The sequence below is a fragment of the Corvus moneduloides genome, chromosome 4, assembly GCF_009650955.1.
Source record: "Corvus moneduloides isolate bCorMon1 chromosome 4, bCorMon1.pri, whole genome shotgun sequence".
Classification (NCBI taxonomy): domain Eukaryota; kingdom Metazoa; phylum Chordata; class Aves; order Passeriformes; family Corvidae; genus Corvus; species Corvus moneduloides.
In genome coordinates this window covers 69151265-69172510 of record NC_045479.1, presented here as the reverse complement: position 1 = coordinate 69172510, position 21246 = coordinate 69151265, and the positions used below count along the sequence as shown (strand labels likewise).

Here is a 21246-nt window from a genome sequence, read left to right as displayed (position 1 = left end):
AGGAAAAGACTGTATGAATCATCTTAGCTTTTCTCTCTCATTTTGGAAGTACATGTTACACATCTATTCTGTATCTCCCTTCATTGATTTTACATTAGTTAATCATCAGACAAAAATAAAGAGGAATAATAATTAACTAGGCTAGCAGTCTCTCCCCAGAAGTGTTTTCCTTGCCCTGGTGAGGCTGCCCGGGCAAGGTGAAACGTGACCTATAATTCTTCATCAGGACACTGCATTTTTTACACTGTTAGTCTGTGCCAAACAAGGTTCTGTGCAAGAGGCAAACAAGAGGCAGGTTGGGAAGTGGTTGTGAGATACCTCTCAAATATCTTTGAGCTTGAGCTTTCTGAGCATAGGTCCCCCACATGAAGTGTGTTCTTCGTTCTCATTGCTTGTGCTCATTAAGTGCTGCCATTTATTTTTGTGTGCCTGCACAAATATATGGCTTTATTACTAAAGTGGTTTGTTTATCTTTGCTGCTGCTGCATTTATTTTAGCACTCATCTAAACAATTAATTAGGGAAACACTTGAGTGCCGAATACACTTCTTCAGATACCACTCAGTTGGGTTTTTTATTTATTTCCAGGAGCATCAAGCATTTAAAAAAACCCTATCTTTTGCATTTTTTTTTCTAACCATGCCTTTTTCTCTCTTTTTTGAAGTTTCCACAGCAGAGTACATTGCTTTGAAAGATCATGGGCCCTGTTGAGAGTTCAAAGCCAAGTAAAGATGATGCTTAAAGTTCAAAGGCTTGGTGGAGCTGCATCTTCATCTGCATAAAATTGTTTCAACTGACTAGAAAGATAGAAAAGTTGCCAGGAATCACTTCTATTTCTTTTTTATTATTATTATAAAGAAAGCTTAATTGGGGAACAAATGTGTCACTGCTAACAAGTTCAGGCAAAGCAAAGCTCCTTAGATGAAACACTGCTTGAAGGTGCAATGCAGGAAAGATTTGACATGTGCTGTGACCCTGTGAGAGTGAAGCTGTGAATGCCTAGAAATCAATACAAGATGTGCAAGGGTTCATGATGTTGAAGTCGAGAAAGAGTTGAAAGTGTTTGACTGCATCTCGGGCGAAGGGAGCAGGGAGTGTGATGGATTCAGACAATGGATTTAGACCTGAATTTTAGAGATGGGGAAACATATTTATCAGGGGGAAAAAAAGTATAAAAGTTGAAAATTATCTCCGTTAAAATAGTGTGTATATTGAAGCAAATCATGACACAGAGTGCAGGCTTTGCCAGTTCTTCCACCAGCAGAGAATGGAGCCCCCAATTCCGTGGCTTGGCCAAAAGCAGAAAAATCAGGGTAGGGGGGATGTTGGTGGAAACAGTTATTTGTTGATTCAAGTTCAGGGCACTTAGAGGCAACATTTATCATAGAATTTCTTCCCATGCTACTCAAGCATCCTTTAAGCCATCTCAAATGTCTTGTATTGATTTCTTCCATTTCCTATAAGGTACCTTTTGGAGGAAGTGTGACAGACTGCAGTGAGTCAGATGGAAGCAGCGCTGGCACATATTGCTCTGCTGTTACTCATTGTCACTACAATGGCTGTGTCTTTTTACCTCAATTTTTATCTTTTCATGGTTTCTTCAGAGTACTCCTTTGAGCTCAGAACATTTTATTCTTTCTATTTTACAAGGAAAAGCTAGAGCATAGGGAGATGAAAGGCCAGATTGTTCAAAAGCATTTAGGCATCGAAAGATTCAGATGGGCATTGAACATTATTTTCAGAAGAACTTCAACACCCTATTCCTAGAAATGAGTTATTCAAGGTCAGATTTCAGATTCTCTTGTAGAAATGGTATCCAACTCTTCCAAATCCAGCTAAATGTCGAAAACACCCCATGCACGATATTCTTGCCAAGTTTCTGGGTAGGGTTGAGGTTTTGTTGTTTTGTAAATGAGTGAAGTGTCAGCAATAGCAGTCTTTCCTCTGTGTACCTTCTTTTATGACTCCTTCTCTCTGGACCTCTTCCTCTTTTTTCTCTTCGTACTGATAGTTCTGGCTTTTCCTATGCTGTCTTTAGAAGATACAAGCTCAGAGGTTTAGAGCTGTCAGTGAGGTTTAAACAAAACTTCGTGTCAGATACAACAGGACTGGATAAACCGCAACTTAAAAAAATGCATTGTGTTCTCATGAATTCATAAATGTATTGATATATTTCTAAAACAAGGTATGACACAAGACATTTTATTGTCTTGTGTGTCCATGGCAATATCTGCCATGCTGGGATGTTCATAGAATCATCCTAGAATCATAGAATGGTTTGGGTTGAAAGGGGCCTTAAAGGTCACCTTGTTCCACCACCCTGCCCTGGGCAGGGACATGTTCCACTAGACCAGGTTGCTCAAAATTCCATCCAGCCTGGCCTTGAACACTTCCAGTGATCCACAGCTTCTCTGAGCAACCTGTTCCTCTGTTTCACTGCTCTCACAGTAAAGAATTTCTTCCTAATACCCAACTGAAACCTGCCCTCTTTCTGTTTGAAGCCATTCTCCCTTGTCCTGCCACTACATGCCCTGGCAAAGTTCCTCTCCAGGCATATCCCGGTCCCCTTTAGGTGCTAGAAGGTGCTAAAAGGTTTCAGATTCTGTTTCTTTAAAAAAAGAAAAAAGCATTAATTCCCATGTTCTTGCTATGAAAAAACTCATCTTGTGTGTGAAATCTGCTAGTGAATGAGAGCTGGTTCCCATCTGCTGGGTACAGCAATAAAACAGTAATTTAACTGATATTGTCTGCTAGAGTTAAATAAGCTTGCAATGTATTTCTGGGGAAGTTGAGCTGTGTTAGGAGGGATGTTGTCAGAAGCCGGTTAAATTCCTTCATTGCCATTTCACAGAATCACAAGCTGGCTGAGGTCAGAAAGAACCTCTGGGATTCATCTCGTCCAATCCCAGCTAAAAGCAGGGTCATCTACAGCAGGTTTGTCAGAGCTGTGTCCAAGCAGGATTTTAATTATCTCCAGAGAAGGAGAGTCCACAACTTGTTTGGGCAAACTATGCCAGTGTTTGATGACCTGTAGTGTAAAAATGTCCTTCCTTATTTTTAAATGGAATTTCCTCTCTTTTAATTTGTGGCCACAGCCTCTTGCCCTGTCACTGGACCAGTGAGAATGCTCTACCTTCTTTACTCCTTCCAATGTTTTCTTCTCCAGTCTGAACAGTCCCAGCTCTCTCAGTTGCTTTCCATATGAGAGGTGCTCCAGACCCTTCCTCATCTTCATGGTCCTTCACTGGACAGGCTCCAGTATGTCCAGATGTCTTTACTGGGGAAAAAAAAGGAGATCCAGAAACCCATACATGTCTCAGCAGGGCTGAGAAGAGGGCAAGGATCAACTCCACTGTCCTGCTCTGCCTGATGCAGCCCAGGATGCCTTTGGCATTTAACCAGTGAAGATAATTTCCAGTACAAGACATAGGTTTTTCATAGTGACAGAGAAAGTTTATAAATTGCAAATAACTCTCAAAGATTTGATTATTTTGAAGGGATAAGTTCATAGTAAAGCTCTTCTATTCCAAGTATTTTTCACTACAGAGTTGCCTCCTAGTTGAACTAGGACTTGAATGGCTTCTCAGGAGTCACAGTGGAATTAGAGGTTTCATTGGAGCAGTGATCTGGAAGCCTTATCAGGAAAAGCCAGTCTTCAGTGATCTTTCTCAAGCATTCAAGTGAAAGAAAAAACAAAAGGAAATCCAGGACTGTAAGATGTATGTGCTGGGAAGTTTGATTTGCTACTAGTGAGTGCCAGGGTTGGAGACAATAGGGCGTTTGAAATGACATCAGGGAAAGATGTGTCCCTGCCTATGTTAATTTATGTAAACATGATCTTTTTAGAGTCTTTTTGAACTGAAATACAGTGTTACAGCAGTTTTCTGCTGCAAGAATGGATTCATAAGGGACATCTTAATTTTGTATTTCCATTTTTTTTCAGCATCTGTTCTCTGAACCCTCTTTCTCTACTGCATCCAAAGATGTATTTAGCAGATGGTCAAACTTAGGGGTTAACTTGCACAGAGGACATGTTAATTCATTTTAAAGCCAGTAAATTCAAGCCAGTAAATTCCAGTCAATTGTTACCTGGCCAAAGAAAAGGGAAACAATAACCATCAGCTAGGAAGAAAAGAAAAAGAATTTATTTGAGGGAAGAAGAAAGTGAATTAAAGATTAAGGAGCATTAGTACAAGAATAAGAAGGAAAAGAAGGAAGAAAAGGTAAAGGGAAAATGACAAGAAGGCAGCATAAGAAATAATTAATTATTTCTACTTTTCATTTTTTGTAGTTTCATTGTGATGTCCCCCCAATTTCAAGATTTCTTTCTTGATACAATATATATACATAGTGACAGGACTTATTTAAAACTATTTCCAGTTTAAAAAAAATTCTCGTATTTTGTGTATATTCTGTTCTGTATTTTACAAGTGGGAAGTGCAGTGAGTTCCCATGGGACACCCCTGATAGACGTAGAGGCTGGAATGCCATCTCCCCCTGCTGTCCTATTTATTTGAGAATTTCTTGTCCAAAAGCTCTGACAAGCAGTCTTTATTGTAACCCATATGGACTGATGTATAAGATCCCAATTATTCTCCACCCCTGAGATCTGGAAATGTGAACAGACCAAACATGAACTCAACAGGAGTCACTGAGCTGCTGCTTTGATTTTCCCACTGATGTTGGTTGAGCGACAGCTGTCCATCTCAATGGCTCTCCCTAGGGATTTGCACTGGGTGGGTACTTGGACGGGCTGGCAAAGGAGGAGCATTCCAGGCCAGGCCACCTGCAGATCAGGGTGTTGGTGCAGTGCTGATGTGCAGGCTCAGTGCCCCTGACTGCTCAGCTCTGTCTTCACAGAACTTCCTGAGTTTGTGTTGCAATGTCTCTCGTCCACTACTCAGCCCAGACTAATAAAGCTCCGCTTCCATCCCAGCACGCAGGGATGGTTTCTTTAGGGACAGATTAGTTTGTAATGACATAAAATTGCCTTGATGCTATAAACCTGATTTGTGTTATTTATTTACCCTGCCACCATGTATAGAATCTAATTCTGCATCTGCTTTTTTTTTACTCCTTCATCACCACCTAGTGCAGATATCATATGAGTGTTGCCAAGCTGTAGGTGTGGAAGTTGGCCCCATCCTTCAGAAGTAAAACAGAGGGTTCCAGGATGCTGGCCATTCACTTCTCAGTCATTACACAGGCAGCAGGAGAGTTCGGGAATTTGCAAAAGCTGTCATTGTCCTATATGAAAAATTGTACATTGAAATTCTTCAGATACTTGTACAGCTATTAGCCATTTAAAACTGTTTAATATAACTGGCTTATTTCAGAGAGCAAGAAAAGTAGATTCTGGCAATTTTGCCCTTGATATCTTTTCTATCTGTGTCGCACTTTAGTCAAAATTTACATAATAATGGGTAGGGAAGTGTTGTGGCACATGAACTGGTGCATATTAGTTCTTAGTTGCTTTCCCAAAAGGCTTGAAAATGCAGCAAATTTAATCTAGGTCAAAAAAAGGAAAAAAAAAAAGAAAAAAGAAGAAGAAGAAAAAAAACCACTTCCATTTTGTAGGCAGAGGACATTTATAGAGAGCATTTGTATTCACAAGGGTATGGGAATGACAGAGTGCGACTCCTCCAAAAGAGCTCCCCGGTGCAGCTGAAGGCTGACAGCAAACTAGGACTTGTGGCCAATTAACAGAAAGGCCGTCATAACTTGCAAGGCATGGAGAGAAAAAATTGAGCTCCATGGGATCATTTTTCACTGGCCATTTACGGGGCTGTTACCGGCCTGGAGCATTTGTGCTTTAATGCAAGCAATGCAATGCGGGGCACTCTGGGGCTGGGGCACTGCCACCCTGAATGCTATAACCAGGAGGAAAATTAGAGCACAGGGTGGAATTTGGCACGTCCCAGTTGTGAATCCTTCTCATATGTGAGCCCTTTCCTACATTCAGCTAATGTATTAATATTAGAAGTGGCATCGCTATAATATGTGCTGTCATTAGAGTGGCAATGTGGTTTCCTGGCTGGTGACAGGACTGGTAATATGGTTTCCATCAGGGTGCCAATTATATCAAACTATTAGCAAACCTGAGCTAATTGGGAGGCGGCATCATTAAAAGTTGATTTCTGCTGTATTCGGCAATTCTATCAGGGATTGCTTCAGGAGTGAATCCTTTCCATCTTACTCTCCCATGACTCCATAAACAATAGAGCATAAGGATGGTGCAGGTAGGATTCAAAACACATCCCTGCCTTAGCCACCTTCTTCTGATAAGCAGAGTTTCAAAAAGAGTTGGATTTTTATTTCTGGGTTCCTTGGTCAGAAATGGCTGTATTTGCTATTCAGACAGTTCATGGTTTTCTCTGGTTTTGTCTGGAATGACCCAATCAAAATCTCTAAGACTTGAAATACCTCTCCTAATACTAGACCAGCATCTCCAGTGCAGGTTAGCTAATTGCACTAACATCTGTAGCACAGAATAAATGCCAGGCAAGGCTCCCATTGCACTGCACCAAATGTAACAAAAGTGAAAATTCTCATTGCCCGACCACACACCTGAACTCCTTGTAGCAGCAGGTCTTCTCAGTGGCTTTAGTGGAAAAGAGCTTTTAATGTCTTCATTGGCTTTTGGAAAATGACATTACCGGTCATGGTGTGTTTGGTTGAAAATCACACTGTTCAGGCAGCTGCTTGTGATTTACAGAGCACATATTCCAGAGTTTGGGTGGATGGCTGGAATGCAAGAGAGCTTGTTAAAGCCTGCCCTGTATTAGTGTAGTGTTTAAATTTTCGTAGTGGGTGAGTGAATGTGGAAATCAGGAGAGAAACATTTGGAGTGGGGGAAAAAAACAAGAAAAAGAAATCCTCCTTAACTTAAACTAGCTTGAACTGTGCTGGATTGACAAGAAGCTACTGTCCCCATTGAGATTCCAGGCTTGTATGAAGCCAGCACCTGTTCTGCTTGCAAATGCATACACAAAAGTGAGCTTCATTCACAGAAAGAAAGAAACATAGCAGGACTTCACTCATTTAGCCTTCCAGGGCCTTCAGTCCCTTGATCTGTAAGCCCCTTAGAATTCAAACGCGGCCGTTAAAGGAATTTTCAATTCACAACATGATGACTTTGTTGATGTCCTGAATGTGAATGTGTTTTGAATTGAATTTGTCTGCCAGGATTCCATTACTTGCTAAAAGAATACAGAGTTCAATCATCAGATAATCATTATAGCTGTTTTGAAGTGTTTATTTTATTAGTCTAAAAGGTAAAGCAAATTTCATTTTTAAGTTGTTGCATGCTTTGCAGGCACCCTGATAAGCTCTTGTATTTCTATGCCCCTTGGTTAGGGTTCAGATACTGGCAGCAGGTGATAATATGCACAACACAGGAGAGATCCAAACTGACAAATTTTGACAGTTGAAAACTAAAGAAACTAATAAATCAGACCAACAAATACGGGTTGTTTTTTTTCCTCCTGTATCTTTTCTCTTTTAATTCCCAAGAGTTAAATTTTCAGGCCTGGGAAATTCCAGAATGTTTTTCTTCAAGCAGATCAAAACCTCAGAGCATCTTGTGGAGCGTGTTTTAATTCCTGTCCACATCCAAGGGTTATTTTCTCATATTGATGCACATGTGTAATTCTTGGTAACTTTTAACACAGGAATTGTCTATTCAGTTTAGGGAGCTGTAAAAGACTTTTTCTCACCCGAAGCAAGATGGAGGTTGGCGTATTCATTCAGGCATGAAATCCTGGCTGAGAGATTAAGCCTCTTACACAGATCCCAGTGCCGTTAAATGCCAACGAGGACTGTGTAAGCCACATCTTCAAGTGGAGGAGAGCTTCCCTTTGTTAGTTGTTCAAAATTAGGAATGTAAACAGCTCTCACGGCATAATTAGTCTGTGTTTGAATTGGGAGAAAGTGAAGGAAATAATGGTATGGCAGAGCTCCTGGAGATGTCATAGAGCTGGATCTTGCAGCCTATTAATGCTGTGGCTGCTCTCCTGGGAGGTAAACTTGGGTCATAGAGCAGAAGTCACACGGGAGGAGAAGCCCCATTACATGGGGTCACTAACAGCTCTTTGAAAAAATCCTCTTGCTTACAGGAGGAATGGCATTTCTTGAAGTTTCATGGTGAAAACTGCAATTTGTCATAATTCCACAATGTCCTCCAGAAACCCAAGTTCACTGTCAGCAGAAAATCATGGCTACAGTAGTCTGAAAGTCTTCACCACTTGATCTTCTTTTTCTCCTTCCTCACTTCTAAATGAGGGCTTCAGTGAACCTATGGCTTGATTCCCCTGTAATCCATTGCTGCCATCTTTGACAGTGACTCACGTAAAGCTGTTTCTAGCCATACACGGGGCTGTTTGTCCCTGTCACTGTCTTGCTAAACAGGTTTCTGTAGAAATTAAATAAATAAAATCTCCACCACTGGTGCTAATTGGTGCCTTTGGCAGCCCGAGCAAGGGCTTGTGAATTGAATGTGTCATGGAGAATTGAATGTGTCAACTCTCTCCCAATGGCTGGGACCTTGAGGTCTTTCTCTGGCACTAAATTTCCTTTGAAAAAAGAAAAAAAGGGGAAGGGGGAAGGGAAGGAGGAGGGAGAGTGAAAACAAGCTGAAGTAAGAGATCTTTTCCCTTTTTTTAATGAGGTGTTGAAGTTGAGCATTGTAGTGTCCACACTGCAGCGTTTGCTCGTCAGATGCCTTGAGAAGTGGGGCTGTTTTCTGCTGTTGTTTCTCAGGCATCCCATTTGTTGCCATTAAACGCTGAGCAGCACGGAGTGGCAGGTTTTATTCAGTCTGCTCAAGCATCTGGCAGGATAGCCATGAAGTTGTTGCCGATGTCCTTAAGGGACTGTAGGGATCTGCATGATTCATTCAGCATTTTTTTTAAGGTACAAAGAAGAAATGCCTTACGCTGTAGTAAATACTGTTCCAAGTAGAGCACAACCAGCTCAGCAGAGCGTGGGAGATTTGCTCTGGAGGTACTGACAGGCAGCACGAGCTCCTCTGCCTGTGGGCAAGAATACACTAACCCATGTGGAGTTAAACTGGGCTGTATTTCGGGCTGCTGAGGAGCAGCAGAACCATGTCCACTAACCAATTCACCTTTTAAGTTGTCCTGACTAGGAGGGGAGAAGGTTGTCACTGCCAGGCTTTGAGCTATTTGCGTGTCAGAAAAGTCTAGTTGTGATTCAAGCTGCCGTCGAATTTGTTGGTGATGAAGCAATGACTGTGTGCATGGGGCCTGAAGGGGAGGGCTGTATTTTTTTATTTTCTTTCAGTAGGAAACACTCTTTCTTTTCCAGCTGGGCCGCTTGTTTGTCTTTGAATATCAAATTTTCTTTAGTAAAATGGAGGAAGGAAGATCATTGCCTCTTTGCCTTTAAGCAGGGGACAGCTACCAGTCCTAAAACACAGACTAGCCCTGTCCTTTTACATAGGCATCTTCCCCTCCAATATTCCTGCAGAAAAAACTGAATTAGGTACTTTTTTCTATGTACTGACCTAAAGCGATTTTACAGTGGAGACATCTTCAGTGCAGTTTGTGTAACATGGATGCAGCACCTCTGGAAAATGCACAGGCTAAGCTACAGCATTTCCTTGGGTAAACATGGACTATTGCCTTTTCTGTTACTCTCTGCTCTCTTATTTTCTTTTTTGAGTCCAGCTCTGACCTCTGTAGCAAATACTTTCAAATTCAGGTGTCCACAAGTAAGTGTCCATACTCTACTCAAACCACAGCAAACCAGCTCTTGTTGTGGGGTTTGTTTTATTTAAGAAGATATAAGCCAAATGTATCCTGAGAAAAATTTTATCCATGTGTATTTTCAGATGTATAAGTCTGTGAGCTTAGAAGTCTCTGTTTTTGTCAGAGTCCGATGACCTGCCTGAAACATCTGCACGTTTCCCATTAAGCTACTGTTTCTTCCGACCCTCATTCACAGGAACATTTTTCTCTCCTGAGCTATTACTTCCCAAAAATGACCAGTTAAAGGGTATTTCACAGCATATTCATCTTTCAAGTGCAGTTCTTTCAAGTAGTGCCAAGAATGATAAACCAATAGATTTCAAATTTCGTCTTATCAGAATGAACCCACAGAGCTGAAATCTAAAATGAAACTCTTCGGGCCCATGGAAAAGGACATGGCAATTGCAAATTTGTGATTACAGCTTGATATTTTCCCCTTGAATCTTCTCTCCTGGTTAAAAAACTTTATATTAAAAAGCTCATAAACCAAACAAAGAAACAATAGGAGATAGACTTGGAGCTGGCTGGCAGGATAGAAAAATATTGCAGTGTTGTCTCAAAGTTGAACTATTAAATGTCACAAACTTGGATTATTTTCTCATTTTCATCTGGGGTAAAATAATACAAATTTTCAGAATTTTCCAGTGAAACAGAAGATTTAGAAACACTTAAAGGAAACACAAACCCTAAAAGGCTGTGCCTGTCTCTAGCACACATCCCTGCAAACAATGTTCTGCTTACTGAAATAATTATTAAACCATCTCCATCGTAAAGTGTGAAATTTTGAAGAACTTGTTGGCAGTATGAAAAATGTTTTTCTCAGCTGTGTTAAGTCTGCATTACCTGCCTGCCCATGTTTTTCTATGCCTGCAAGTGATTTTCTGCATTAGGGATAAACTTGTGTGTTCCATCTGGGAATACATGGTCACTTTTTCTTGTTACAGAGGTAATGGTTGTCACTGGCCTGGCTGCAGAGCCAGAGGGAGCATTCACAGTGCCATGCACAGCTTGAGCCAAGCAAGGGGCAGTGAAGGGGCCGTTCTGGATTCAGCCCTTCCTTCCAAAGTGTGGTATGGGCCACCTCCACACAGTTACTTCCAGTGTTTGCTGTGTGCTGCTGTGCACACCTTCTCCTTGTGTCTTTTGCCATTACAGGGATGCTGCAGGGTTGAACACAAGCAAGCATGTCAGGTGGGCTGGGATGTTTCACTTTGGTCAACATCAGGCAGCTGATACAAGCATCATCTTTGCTCACCGCCTGAAGCACAGATTATTTTATCTGTGTCACGCTCCAAGGGAGAACCAAGGCTCATGAGCCAGGGTTTCTTTTATTTACTGATTGGTTTTGACATTTCTCTGGAGTTGTAACAAACCTCTGACTGTGATTAAGAGAACAGGATTGTTTTCTGTTTCATCAGTAAGACCTGCATCATCCTGTTCCATGTGAAGTAGGTTTTACTTCAGTAGCCACTTCTGCCCCCCTACCAGCATTGCTCAGAATGTTTTCCCCTCTCCCCATAGCAGCTGGGTCGCCAAACACCCCATTTGCAGAAAACATCTCATCTTCGAAGTCAAGGAGCAGATTTCATTGCCATGGGGCATTACAGGCAAACCCTGGCCTTTGCTTTTTGTCCCATGCCTGTGACATTATAGTTCTTCCCTGAGGATCTGCCTGTGAGCCCTGACCTGACCCTGGGGCTGGTGTTGAGCTGCCTGGCATGTGTGTGCTGCAGCAAAAGCTACTTCACATGTTTCCAGTGGAGAAAGTGACAGCAACCCATGTTTGGTCCCACAGACCACCTGGCTGGACCATGCTGTCAAAAGGGAAACCACAGAATTAAGACAACTAAAACCACCTGCTTTACTGAAAATTCTGCAGATGCAGGGAGTTAATTCTGTCAACCATCAGCAGCCTCCGCTATCCCAGCAGTGGCAAATTCACCTGTAGGTTGTTTTTCATTCTTGAAACTGAGATGAGTGTCCTGCCTCCAGTACTGCCTGGTTTCAAAGAAAGGGGGGAACCAACCTTAGCTCTTTTGTATAAGGCCCTTTAAATAGGGTCCTGCTTTAACCTGATTTTCTGCTTGGGATGTAACAATGAATTCCTGCTGCTTGAGCCTGCCATGTTACTTATATTCAAAGTATAATGAGGAGCCTTCAGAAAAATATAACCTTATTTACAATGTACAAAGCCAATTGGATTTTGGTTAACAATTTCTAAGTGATTACAGTTCACTAACAATGCAGGTGTGCTATAGATGCAATGCACAGGGGGGGACTTTTTATTTTAAACTATGCAAGCTATCTTTTATTCATGTCATTGAGGCGCCTCAGGATAATTCACTTTTCTAGCTTTCATAATGTGTTGTTCAACCACTGTTTTTTCTCCCTCCCTATTGTACTCTCACAAATCATACTCACTAATTTCTGAAAGCTTTTCATTTCTCTCTATAGGTTGTTGTTTCGTAACATTTTATACAAGAAAAGCTGCTCTTGAGGCACAGAATGCACTGCACAATATTAAAACTTTACCTGGGGTGAGTACATTTACTTTTCGATCCTAATTATTTTATTGCCAGAAAAATAGCCCTTTTGCTCTCAATGCTGCTGGGTGCCCCAAATGACCTTGATCTCTGCAAGGAAAGTGGCTAAGCTGATGGTCTGTCATGTATTGGTGCCAATCCTGTAGCAATGGCATCATGTTCAAAGGCAGTTGCTGTTCTCTAGAAAGTCCCTTGGCTGGAAAGCGTGCTGATTCCTGCTGACTAGAGACAGTGGCCAAAGAGCAGTTTGGATCCTTTTTTTAAATTTATTTAAGGGGTAAGGAAGAAGGAGACAAAACATACAGCAGGAAAACACTGCACCACTGGGGCTTCACATTTGAAAAGGGAGAGAAGACAAAAAGACAAAACACAGCCAGCGTTGTTAAATGCAGCCCTTATCCACATGGTTTCTAAACAACCTGAATGCAGTGGCTGCATATCTTGGGATGTTGTGGGGTGTGTTACCACATAGCTGTTTGCATGGTGTCATCCTGTCCCCTGACATCACCTCTCCTCACCACCTACTCCCACTGGCACCAGCATTCAGAACAGTTGTGGTTGTGTTGTACAAACCATATCTTTGGTGTTTTTCTATGGTATTTTATATTTAAATTACAGGGTTACAGAGAAGTATATCACTGGTAATTGCATGTCTTAACTCTGAAATATTCTTGTACCACTGTTTTCATTTTCTCTGCTGAATACTTTGAGGATGGAAGAGAAAAAATGTAAAGGATGGAGGTATATTTCCTCTTGATGTAGGAGAAGTGTTCAAGTATATATTTGTAGTGTCTGGTTACAGACATGAAAATAAATAAATACACTGTGTAAATAAAGAGAGCATTGACTGGACTGACAGTTATATGGCCAATATCTCCTTTACTTCGTATGTGCTGTGTGTGAAACTGGACACTGTGTTTGAAAAATTATATCTGGCCAGTTCACTTTACACAAGTGATTTTCTGCTAGGAAAGCCAACTCTTGTGTCATGGAAATGACCAGTGTAGAGAGGTGTGTTGGACAGTTACCCATGAGCCCTGCTAAGCCACCAAGGTAAAACGGGCTTCCTCTGTCATTTGTAATGGAAATGCTGGGAACGGTGGTAGGACATTTGCAAAGGTAGGCCAGCCACAGGAAAGCAGGAGAAAAGTTGTGGTGCTTCAAGTGGTGTTTTCCAGCAACTGGCCCTTGCAAGGGACAGTGTCAAGACCTTGCAAGCCTCCCAGTGGGAGTCTTGGCACTTGTGCCATCCTCGAGAGAGAAAGGAAGGCTCTGAGGGACGATTCCCTTTGAGACCCCTTTGGAGCTCAGGCTGAATCTCAGCATCCCCTGGCTCTGCAACCCCAGTTGTTGGTTCCCATCCCCACCGCCAGAAAAGGCCGAGCCCTTGGACAAGTGCTCTCTAATCCCATTCAGTGTTGCTCCTAAACCAACTCACTGAGTAATTGGTCTCCATCATGCTGAGTCAAATGGCTGTGTGGACTGGCTGGGTAGGATGGAGGTGATTCCAAGCTGCTGGAGCAGCACCCTGCCCAGATAGCATCTCTGAAGCTCTACCACAATATCTGCACATTACCCCCTTAAGAAATAGACAGTCCATTTAGAATCACAGAATCATTAAGGTTGGAAAAGACCTCCAAGATCGAGTCCAACCTTTGACCAAAAACCATGATGTCAACTAAATCATAGCACAAAGTGCCATATCCAGTTGTGTTTTGAACACTTCTAGGGATGATGTCTCCACCACTTCCCTGGGAAGCCTGTTCCAATGCCTGACCACCCTTTCAGTGAAGAAGTTCATTCTGTTATCCAACCTAAACCTCCCCTGTGCAGCTTGAGGCCATGTCCTTTCATCCTGTTGCGTTTCCTGGGAGCAGAGCCCGACCCCCACCTGGCTACACCCTCCTGTAAGGGACTTGCTGAGAGTGATAAGGTCCCCTCGAGCCTCCTTTTCTCTAGGCTAAACAAACCCAGCTCCCTCAGCTGCTTTTGTTTTCTGTTCTTCCCTGAGTCCCCCAAGCTGGTTGTTATGTTTTGAGAGATCTTATTTATCCCAGTGGGCAACTCAGAGGGGCACATTCCTTCTCTGACTTCCTCACAAACAGGTGGCAAAGCTGGCTCATCTCTGCCTTACATCTTACTTGAGCACTCCTCCACTTCTGCAGAGCTAATGAGCAGGCCACAGTTGAAGACACCAGTGTACCTTCTGATGTTTTTAAAATAACGTTCAAAAAAAATTTTTTTTTCCTAAAGCCCTCTCTAGCTCTTTGTCATTTAAAATTTATCTTTCCAAGCTGTTTTTTCCTGTCCTGACTGTAATGTTACCAAGTTTTCTTTTAGGGAAATATGGAAATTGGATTCCCATGACTCTGGGGCCTTGGCTTTAAAAATATTCCTGATATGGCCAGAGGTGTTTAGATTTTACTATGAGATAAGTTTTTATACTTACTTTTTTAAAGGGAAGCCTCTAATAAAAAGAAGCAACTTGAATACATTTCTACTGCTTGTCTTTCACAATGATTCAGCATATATAATGTAACAGATTCTATATTTCGCACATGCACTATGCTTGACATTCAGTGTATATGGGGATACTGTTATGCTGCATCTGTGTATTCCCAAAATAACTTCATTTAAGCACGCTTTAAAGTTGTAGCACACGTGCTGGAAATGCTTCACGTTAGCAGGATTCTCCTTATGTGAATTTTAGCAATTTCTGTATTGTTCCTCTTGCCTGCTAAGTAGCTTTTACCGAATGAGCAGGAACAGGTAGTGGATAGGTCTGCATGTGAAATAGTCTCAGAGCAAATGGAAGCAATATTCTGGCAGAACTACAACAAGGGATGAATTTGGATCAGGTTCATTTGGGCATCAATGTCAGCTTGCTTCCAGTAAGCGAGGTATGATCAGTAGGAGGTTCAGTAATAAGGTGTCTCCTGGAAACAAAAGAATCTATGCCTTCCCCTTTTGCTGTAATACCACCGTGCATCAGATAAGGCATCCTTAAACAGCCCAGGGAGAAAATCTGAGGGAAAGGCAGGTGATTTATTAGTGTAAGGTAAGGAAAGCTGGCAGAGGCAGGAGCAGGGCACTGCAGGGATGCTGTGGCTGTTGGAACTTGTCTATGTTTTACCTGCACTCAGGTGTAACCCGTGCTGCTGCAGAAGCATGGAGGAGAATAGCTCTGTGTTCATTAATGATAGAGCCTAGATTATTTCTGGGTTTAGTCTTTTCATTTCTTAAATGCAGACTTGCTCCATGTGGCTTCGTAAGCAGGTTTTGGATCAGCACCAGTGAAGCCAAAAAAGTGGGGGTTTAGTGTGAAATTTATGCCCCTTCCAAGGCTGCATGTTCAGTTTAATTTAAGTAGGTTTTTGAGCAGAGCCTGTAGGGCTATGTCTCTATCTCTGCTTTTTGCCTGGACCTCATCCTTAACAGAGACATGAAAACACCAGCGCTTGATCTGCTCCTTTGAGCTGCACCCTTTTAGTGGACGTGAAGAAAATGAGACCAGACATAAATGATTAATGCAGAATCTTGGAAAAAATATTGCAGGGTGCCTTGCTGTTTGATTACAAGCCTTGGAATTAGTCAACATTTCCATAATTCTAAACCAATATACACCTGTTTTCCCACTGTGATGTGAAGGCACAACTTAATTTAACAGAAACCCCGCTGTGCTAAATCTCTCATTAAATACCAAGCTAGTTCTGTAATTTAAAGTTGCAGCACTACTATTTTAACTGAATTGCCTTTGTATTATAAAATTAATAAGAAGTTAATGATGCACTTTGCTGTATTTTCTCAGATTTTTTTTTTCACAGCAACAACAACAAAAAAGAAAGATAAAGAAGAAAAACGTCACCAGCTGACATTTCAAGGCTTTTCTGGTTTTAATCATTTTCCTGAGGATAGAATTCATTTAAAAGATTTTTTTAAAAAAAATTTTAAAACTTTCTGCACAAGTAGGATCAAACATCATCTTTTTACTCATGATTAATATAATCTCTCTGTCAGTCATAATATTCCTTGTCATATATTGGAGCTTTTATCTTTCCCAAAATAAATATTTAGATGTCACTTGTTATGTAGGATTGCTACTAGGCAGAGAAGAAGATATGCAATGTTTGACAAAAACAGGCATATTGTTATGATATATGATACTGATCAATGAAATAGGGACAGTTCTCTTCTGTTTACTTGGTGCTGGCATCACAAGTAGCTTTTATGTCTTGCAAATGAACAACATGAATTTTCAGATGTGTCTTTTCAAACATAGCATGGGAGCAGGTTGCCTATACCCTCACAGCTCATAGGGATGTGGTTTATATTATTCAGCTTTGAGTCAGGTTTTCTTGGAGTGTTCATTTGGATTTTGTTTCAAAAGGCAGAAGGGAGAAGAGAGAAAAACTCAATTTGAATGTAATAATGATCTTAGAAATGGGCTTCTTTGGGATGAGACGTAGAACTGAGGCCTTAACTAGTCTCATCTTCATTAAGAATTTCATGGCTTCGTTAGAGGTGTTTAACTTTTATTCCCTAAACAGAGTAATCCAATAAATTCCACCCATCTAAATTTATACTGTACCATCAGTTAGATGTAATAATCTTGGTTCCCCCATGCTCTAATTTGCTGCTTAGTAAAAATTAGCTTCTGTATAGAGGGCAAACCTCAAAGAGCTGTATTCAGGGACTGCTTTAACTGCCTTCATGGCGCTGACATTTGTTTTTTGTTTTAATTTTAACATGCTTTGTTTTAAAAACAGAATGTGCTCTCTTTTGCTGACAAGTGAATCTGGTAGGATTTCCTGGCAAGGGTTAAGTGCAGAGTAACACAAGAGCACTATATGTTGGTTGGATTCTTGGAGCCAAGTAGCTGAATAAATGCACCTTTAATGTCATGCAGAGGTTATTTGAAGTTAGAAATCAATGGGCATCCATTAGTAAAATCTACGCCTAAAACTCTTTGGTGTCTTTGTTCTGTATTTGAAGTTAGATTTATTGGACATGATAAGGGTTATTTGTTGTCTTTATGTACATTTTTTGATATATCCTCCTACTTAAGGTTATCACAACAATAATTAACAGCCCACACTCTGCACTCCCATGCTTTTAACAGAGTCATGGTTTACGTGGTTCTTATTTCAAGTGGGATATACATATTCCAAGTAGCAGCAAACCTTTTGTATTGAAGTTCTGGCATGAAATTAGGACATTAGCTGTATGAATTTATTTGATTAAGGGTTTAACAAGGAAGAAATACCATTCTGAGGAATCTCTCAATATTTTCACAGCAAGGTGGAGTTCGTAGGAACTTCTTTTTGTAAAATATTCATGGCTTCCTTTTTTGCCAGATGTTGTCAAGGGAAACATTTTTAATTTTTACATTGTAAGAATCACTACTGGTTTTATTAAACTTTTTTGACATCATAGGGAAACAGGACTGGCTTAGAGGGAACTTTGCCCAAAGGTTGTGTACTGGCTGTAAGGAAACCTCAAAGTCCATTTAGGTGTGTAGAATAGGAAAAAAAATGAACTTTGAAGAGGAACTTGGGCTGTTCTTCTCTTTTGGTGCCCATTCACAGTAGGGTCAGTTCTACCCTACACCAGGCTGGCAATCACTGGCATGATGCCAGTCTGCTCTGGGGCTTCCCTCATCCCTTTGGGCCAGCTCAGGTAAAACACATTTGTTCATGCTCAGTGCCACAGTGTTGGTATGGTCAAGGAAGCGCCACAGACCGTCTGGGGACCTGAGGCTTGAGGGTCAACGTGGGAGAGAAATCTCAGGGCTGTGCAGAATTGGCTTAGCAGGTTATTTAACCTTTAGAATAATCTGGTTCAAAATGCAGGCATCCATGATGACTTACTATGAAACCTCATTCACTTTCTGATAAAATACCATTTGTCCAACAAGAAGCAAAAAAAACCCAAATATATTTCTGGTTCTCACTTAACATCATGAGCCCCTTTCTGATGACTATGCTGGCACTCTCCTTTATGGAGCACTTTTTTAATATCCAGTTCCCTTCTCTGTTTTAAGCCTTATGGTTTGTCAGTACGATATGAACATTATGTAAAAATTACCTGTAATAAAAAGGTAATCATCCAATATGGCTTGAATAATAGCCTGAATATGATATATCAGTGACTCTGAGAGATTTTGACAAACAGAAAGGGAATTCAAAGAGCAATTAACTTAGTTAAGGCTTTGCAGTGATTGATTTATGATGACAAATTAAACTAATTCAGTACCCATATAGTATGGCCAAATGCTGTTTAATGAAGGATCCAAAGAGTATAGAACTGCTTAAATGATAAAAATAACCAGATGGGAAAGAGGAGAATTCCCAGAGAGCATCTGTTCCTAGGAAGGGAGCTATAATACACTGAATGATGTTGAGAAAGTGAATCTGGCCCATTCCTTCCTTTAAAATACTGTGCAAATAAACCCACTTAATGATACACTTTGCCCAGCTCAGAAAAAATGGGGGGGGGGGGGGGGGGGGGGGGCAGGCGGGGTTATTCAAAAACACCACTTCTACCCCTGCTCTTTCCCCTCAAAAAAAAAATGTTGCACTGACTCCACCACTTCAGTAAAAATCAATATTTGCACTAAGTTCAGGTACCTTAGTAGAAAAGTTGGGTTTGGACCTACCATTGCTGCGAAACACAGAATGGATCACCAGCCCTGGATTTATAAAATGGAAAAAAAGTGACTTAGAAACCCAGTGAAATCTCTGTAAGTAGCTGAATTTGGAGCTTAATGGGAGAATGTGGATGTTGTGCAGGCATAGGGAGAAGAGAATATTGACCAAGTGAAAATAGCTTCTCTAAATTGAGCAAAACATTTAGTTCATAATTACATTGTCCCTTTTTCTCATTGAAGGATGGAGGGTCAAATTCACCATCACCAAATTCACAGCCTCATCATTAGGGTAACTTTCTGGCATGCAGGGAGAATGCAGTTCATATCCTCTGTGCCTTGTATATTGAAAGGATTTAGCTTAGATCGACCTAACAGAGCCTTCACCACTGGACTTAGTTAAGATTAGGGGTCACTGTTTCTCCTCTTGAAGCTGCTCCAGCTGTATGAAAGTGTCAAATTCTTGTGGGAGTGAGAGAAAGCAAGGAACAGCACTTGGCTGCCTGCTACTGAGGGCAGTGACTCAAGTACTGTGATATCTGGAAATGAGTCCATGCTCTGGTAAGTATTTTATTCTTTGGAAAAGCATCAAAGATTTGGAAGAGACTCTTCAAGAACAGGGAAGTGCAGGAAGATTCATTGCTGAGGCACTGAGAGAAGATGGCTAAACCTCGACCTGCCTTACTCAGGGGAGTGATGTCCCTATGGTGTGTCAGGAGGGTGCAGAGCTGCACAGTGCATGAGCATCAGTGAGGTGGTTTAGATCCTAAACATCCATGTCAGGTTGTTGCTTTTCCTGCTGGGAAGCAAGAGCACATTGGCCCAGCTGCAAAAGCAGTTAGATACACTCTAGCTTTTTTAGAGAACTCTGGGAGTAGTTCAGGAATTTTTTTTTTTTTTTTTTTTTTTTTTTTTTTTTTTTGCACAGCTTTGCAGTATAATAATATTGGGTTGGAAAGTAAGTAATGCATAATAGTGGCTTGACCTCATTGAATGTGAAGCCCATCCCCTAAAGGCCAAACGGTTCTGGCATGTGTCACTGGGAGACCTCTGGTTTCCATAACTCTGACCCGTTGAGGTCATCACTTTGCAAAATCCCTCCAGATTTTTTTGTCCAACTTAGAACATCTTACTCAGTGAGGGTGGAGGATCAGTTCACAGGATATCACTTTTAAGCTGGGTACCCAAAAATCACTGCCTTGGAGAACTCTTTGCTGTGCACTTCAGAACGGAAATCTCTGAAGAAAATCGAGAGGCCATCACTGGAGTACTCCAGGGTATTGCAGAGCTCACCAAGATTTAGGTGGGGTGCTTAGCTAAGGATAATAGCCCAGGCACTCTCTTAAACAGCTATTTATCCTCCTGCTGGTGTTAGCTGTTTTCTGTTATCTGGAACAGAAAGTACAGGTGCTTCAGTCAGCCTCATTAGCACCACAACACGAGCTATTAAAATTGTCTTCATAATGAAAAACTAGTTCAGGGAGCCTTCCTAGCTGTCTGTCTATTCCTACAATAGTGAAATTAGAAAGGCAGATCATAAACAGTGTTGCAGGCATCAGGAAGCAACATCATTAGAGGTGCCCTTGGATGCCATATACCTGCCTTGATAGCAATGTTTGGCACCCGTGGATCTGAGTTATGTTATGACTGAAGAGCCTGGGCCTCATGGCATGTTTATAACAGAGAGACTGTTTGTTCAGCATCCTCCTGCCATTATGTCCCACCCTGTGAGCTGTGCTGCTTCCTTCAAACACCTCTGCTCTGAGGCTCATTGCTGTTGAAGAGATGTAATGCTGGCTCATCGTGTGTTTGCACTCCTGTGGTGGTGCAGGAAGCTGAGGTAGCCCCAGCCAGCTTTCCCCCATCTCAGTTGGGTAATGAACCACACTGGGCAGGTGCACCGTGGTGCTGAATAGGACAGGGTACATGGTAAGAGAGGAAAAGTTCTGTCTTCTCTGTGGTACTCAAAAACCCCCTAATACTACAAAAACCAGGTGAAAGTGGGTGCTCTGATTGAGTCTCCTGCTCTAATAACACACTTTGGACAATCATATTCTGCCTAATTAAAAACACTCTTTGCAGACCTAGAGAGATAATTGATTTTTTGCTCATTCTCTGGAAGAAATTATCATCTTCATTAGCTTAGTTGGAAGAGCCACTTCTTTGTCTGCTCTTCCCCTGTGGTGTGCAGAGAAATCCTTCCTCCTCTTGCCAGCAGGGTCACTGGGGCTGGTAGAAATACTCGGGGATTCATTTGGGTGCAAGCACCAATCTGTGGTAGAGACATATTAATG

General features: G+C 41.5%; 1 protein-coding gene across 18 annotated transcripts in view; it reads left to right on the top strand.

Annotated features, from left to right (window-relative positions):
- Positions 1 to 21246, top strand: part of CELF2 (CUGBP Elav-like family member 2) — a 550002-nt gene that overhangs the window by 435215 nt on the left and 93541 nt on the right. For all 18 annotated transcript variants that reach the window (XM_032105245.1, XM_032105237.1, XM_032105239.1 and 15 more), the window contains one exon: positions 12221 to 12303. In XM_032105245.1, the coding sequence (XP_031961136.1) occupies positions 12221 to 12303 (83 nt within the window). The remainder of the gene's footprint in view (positions 1 to 12220; positions 12304 to 21246) is intronic.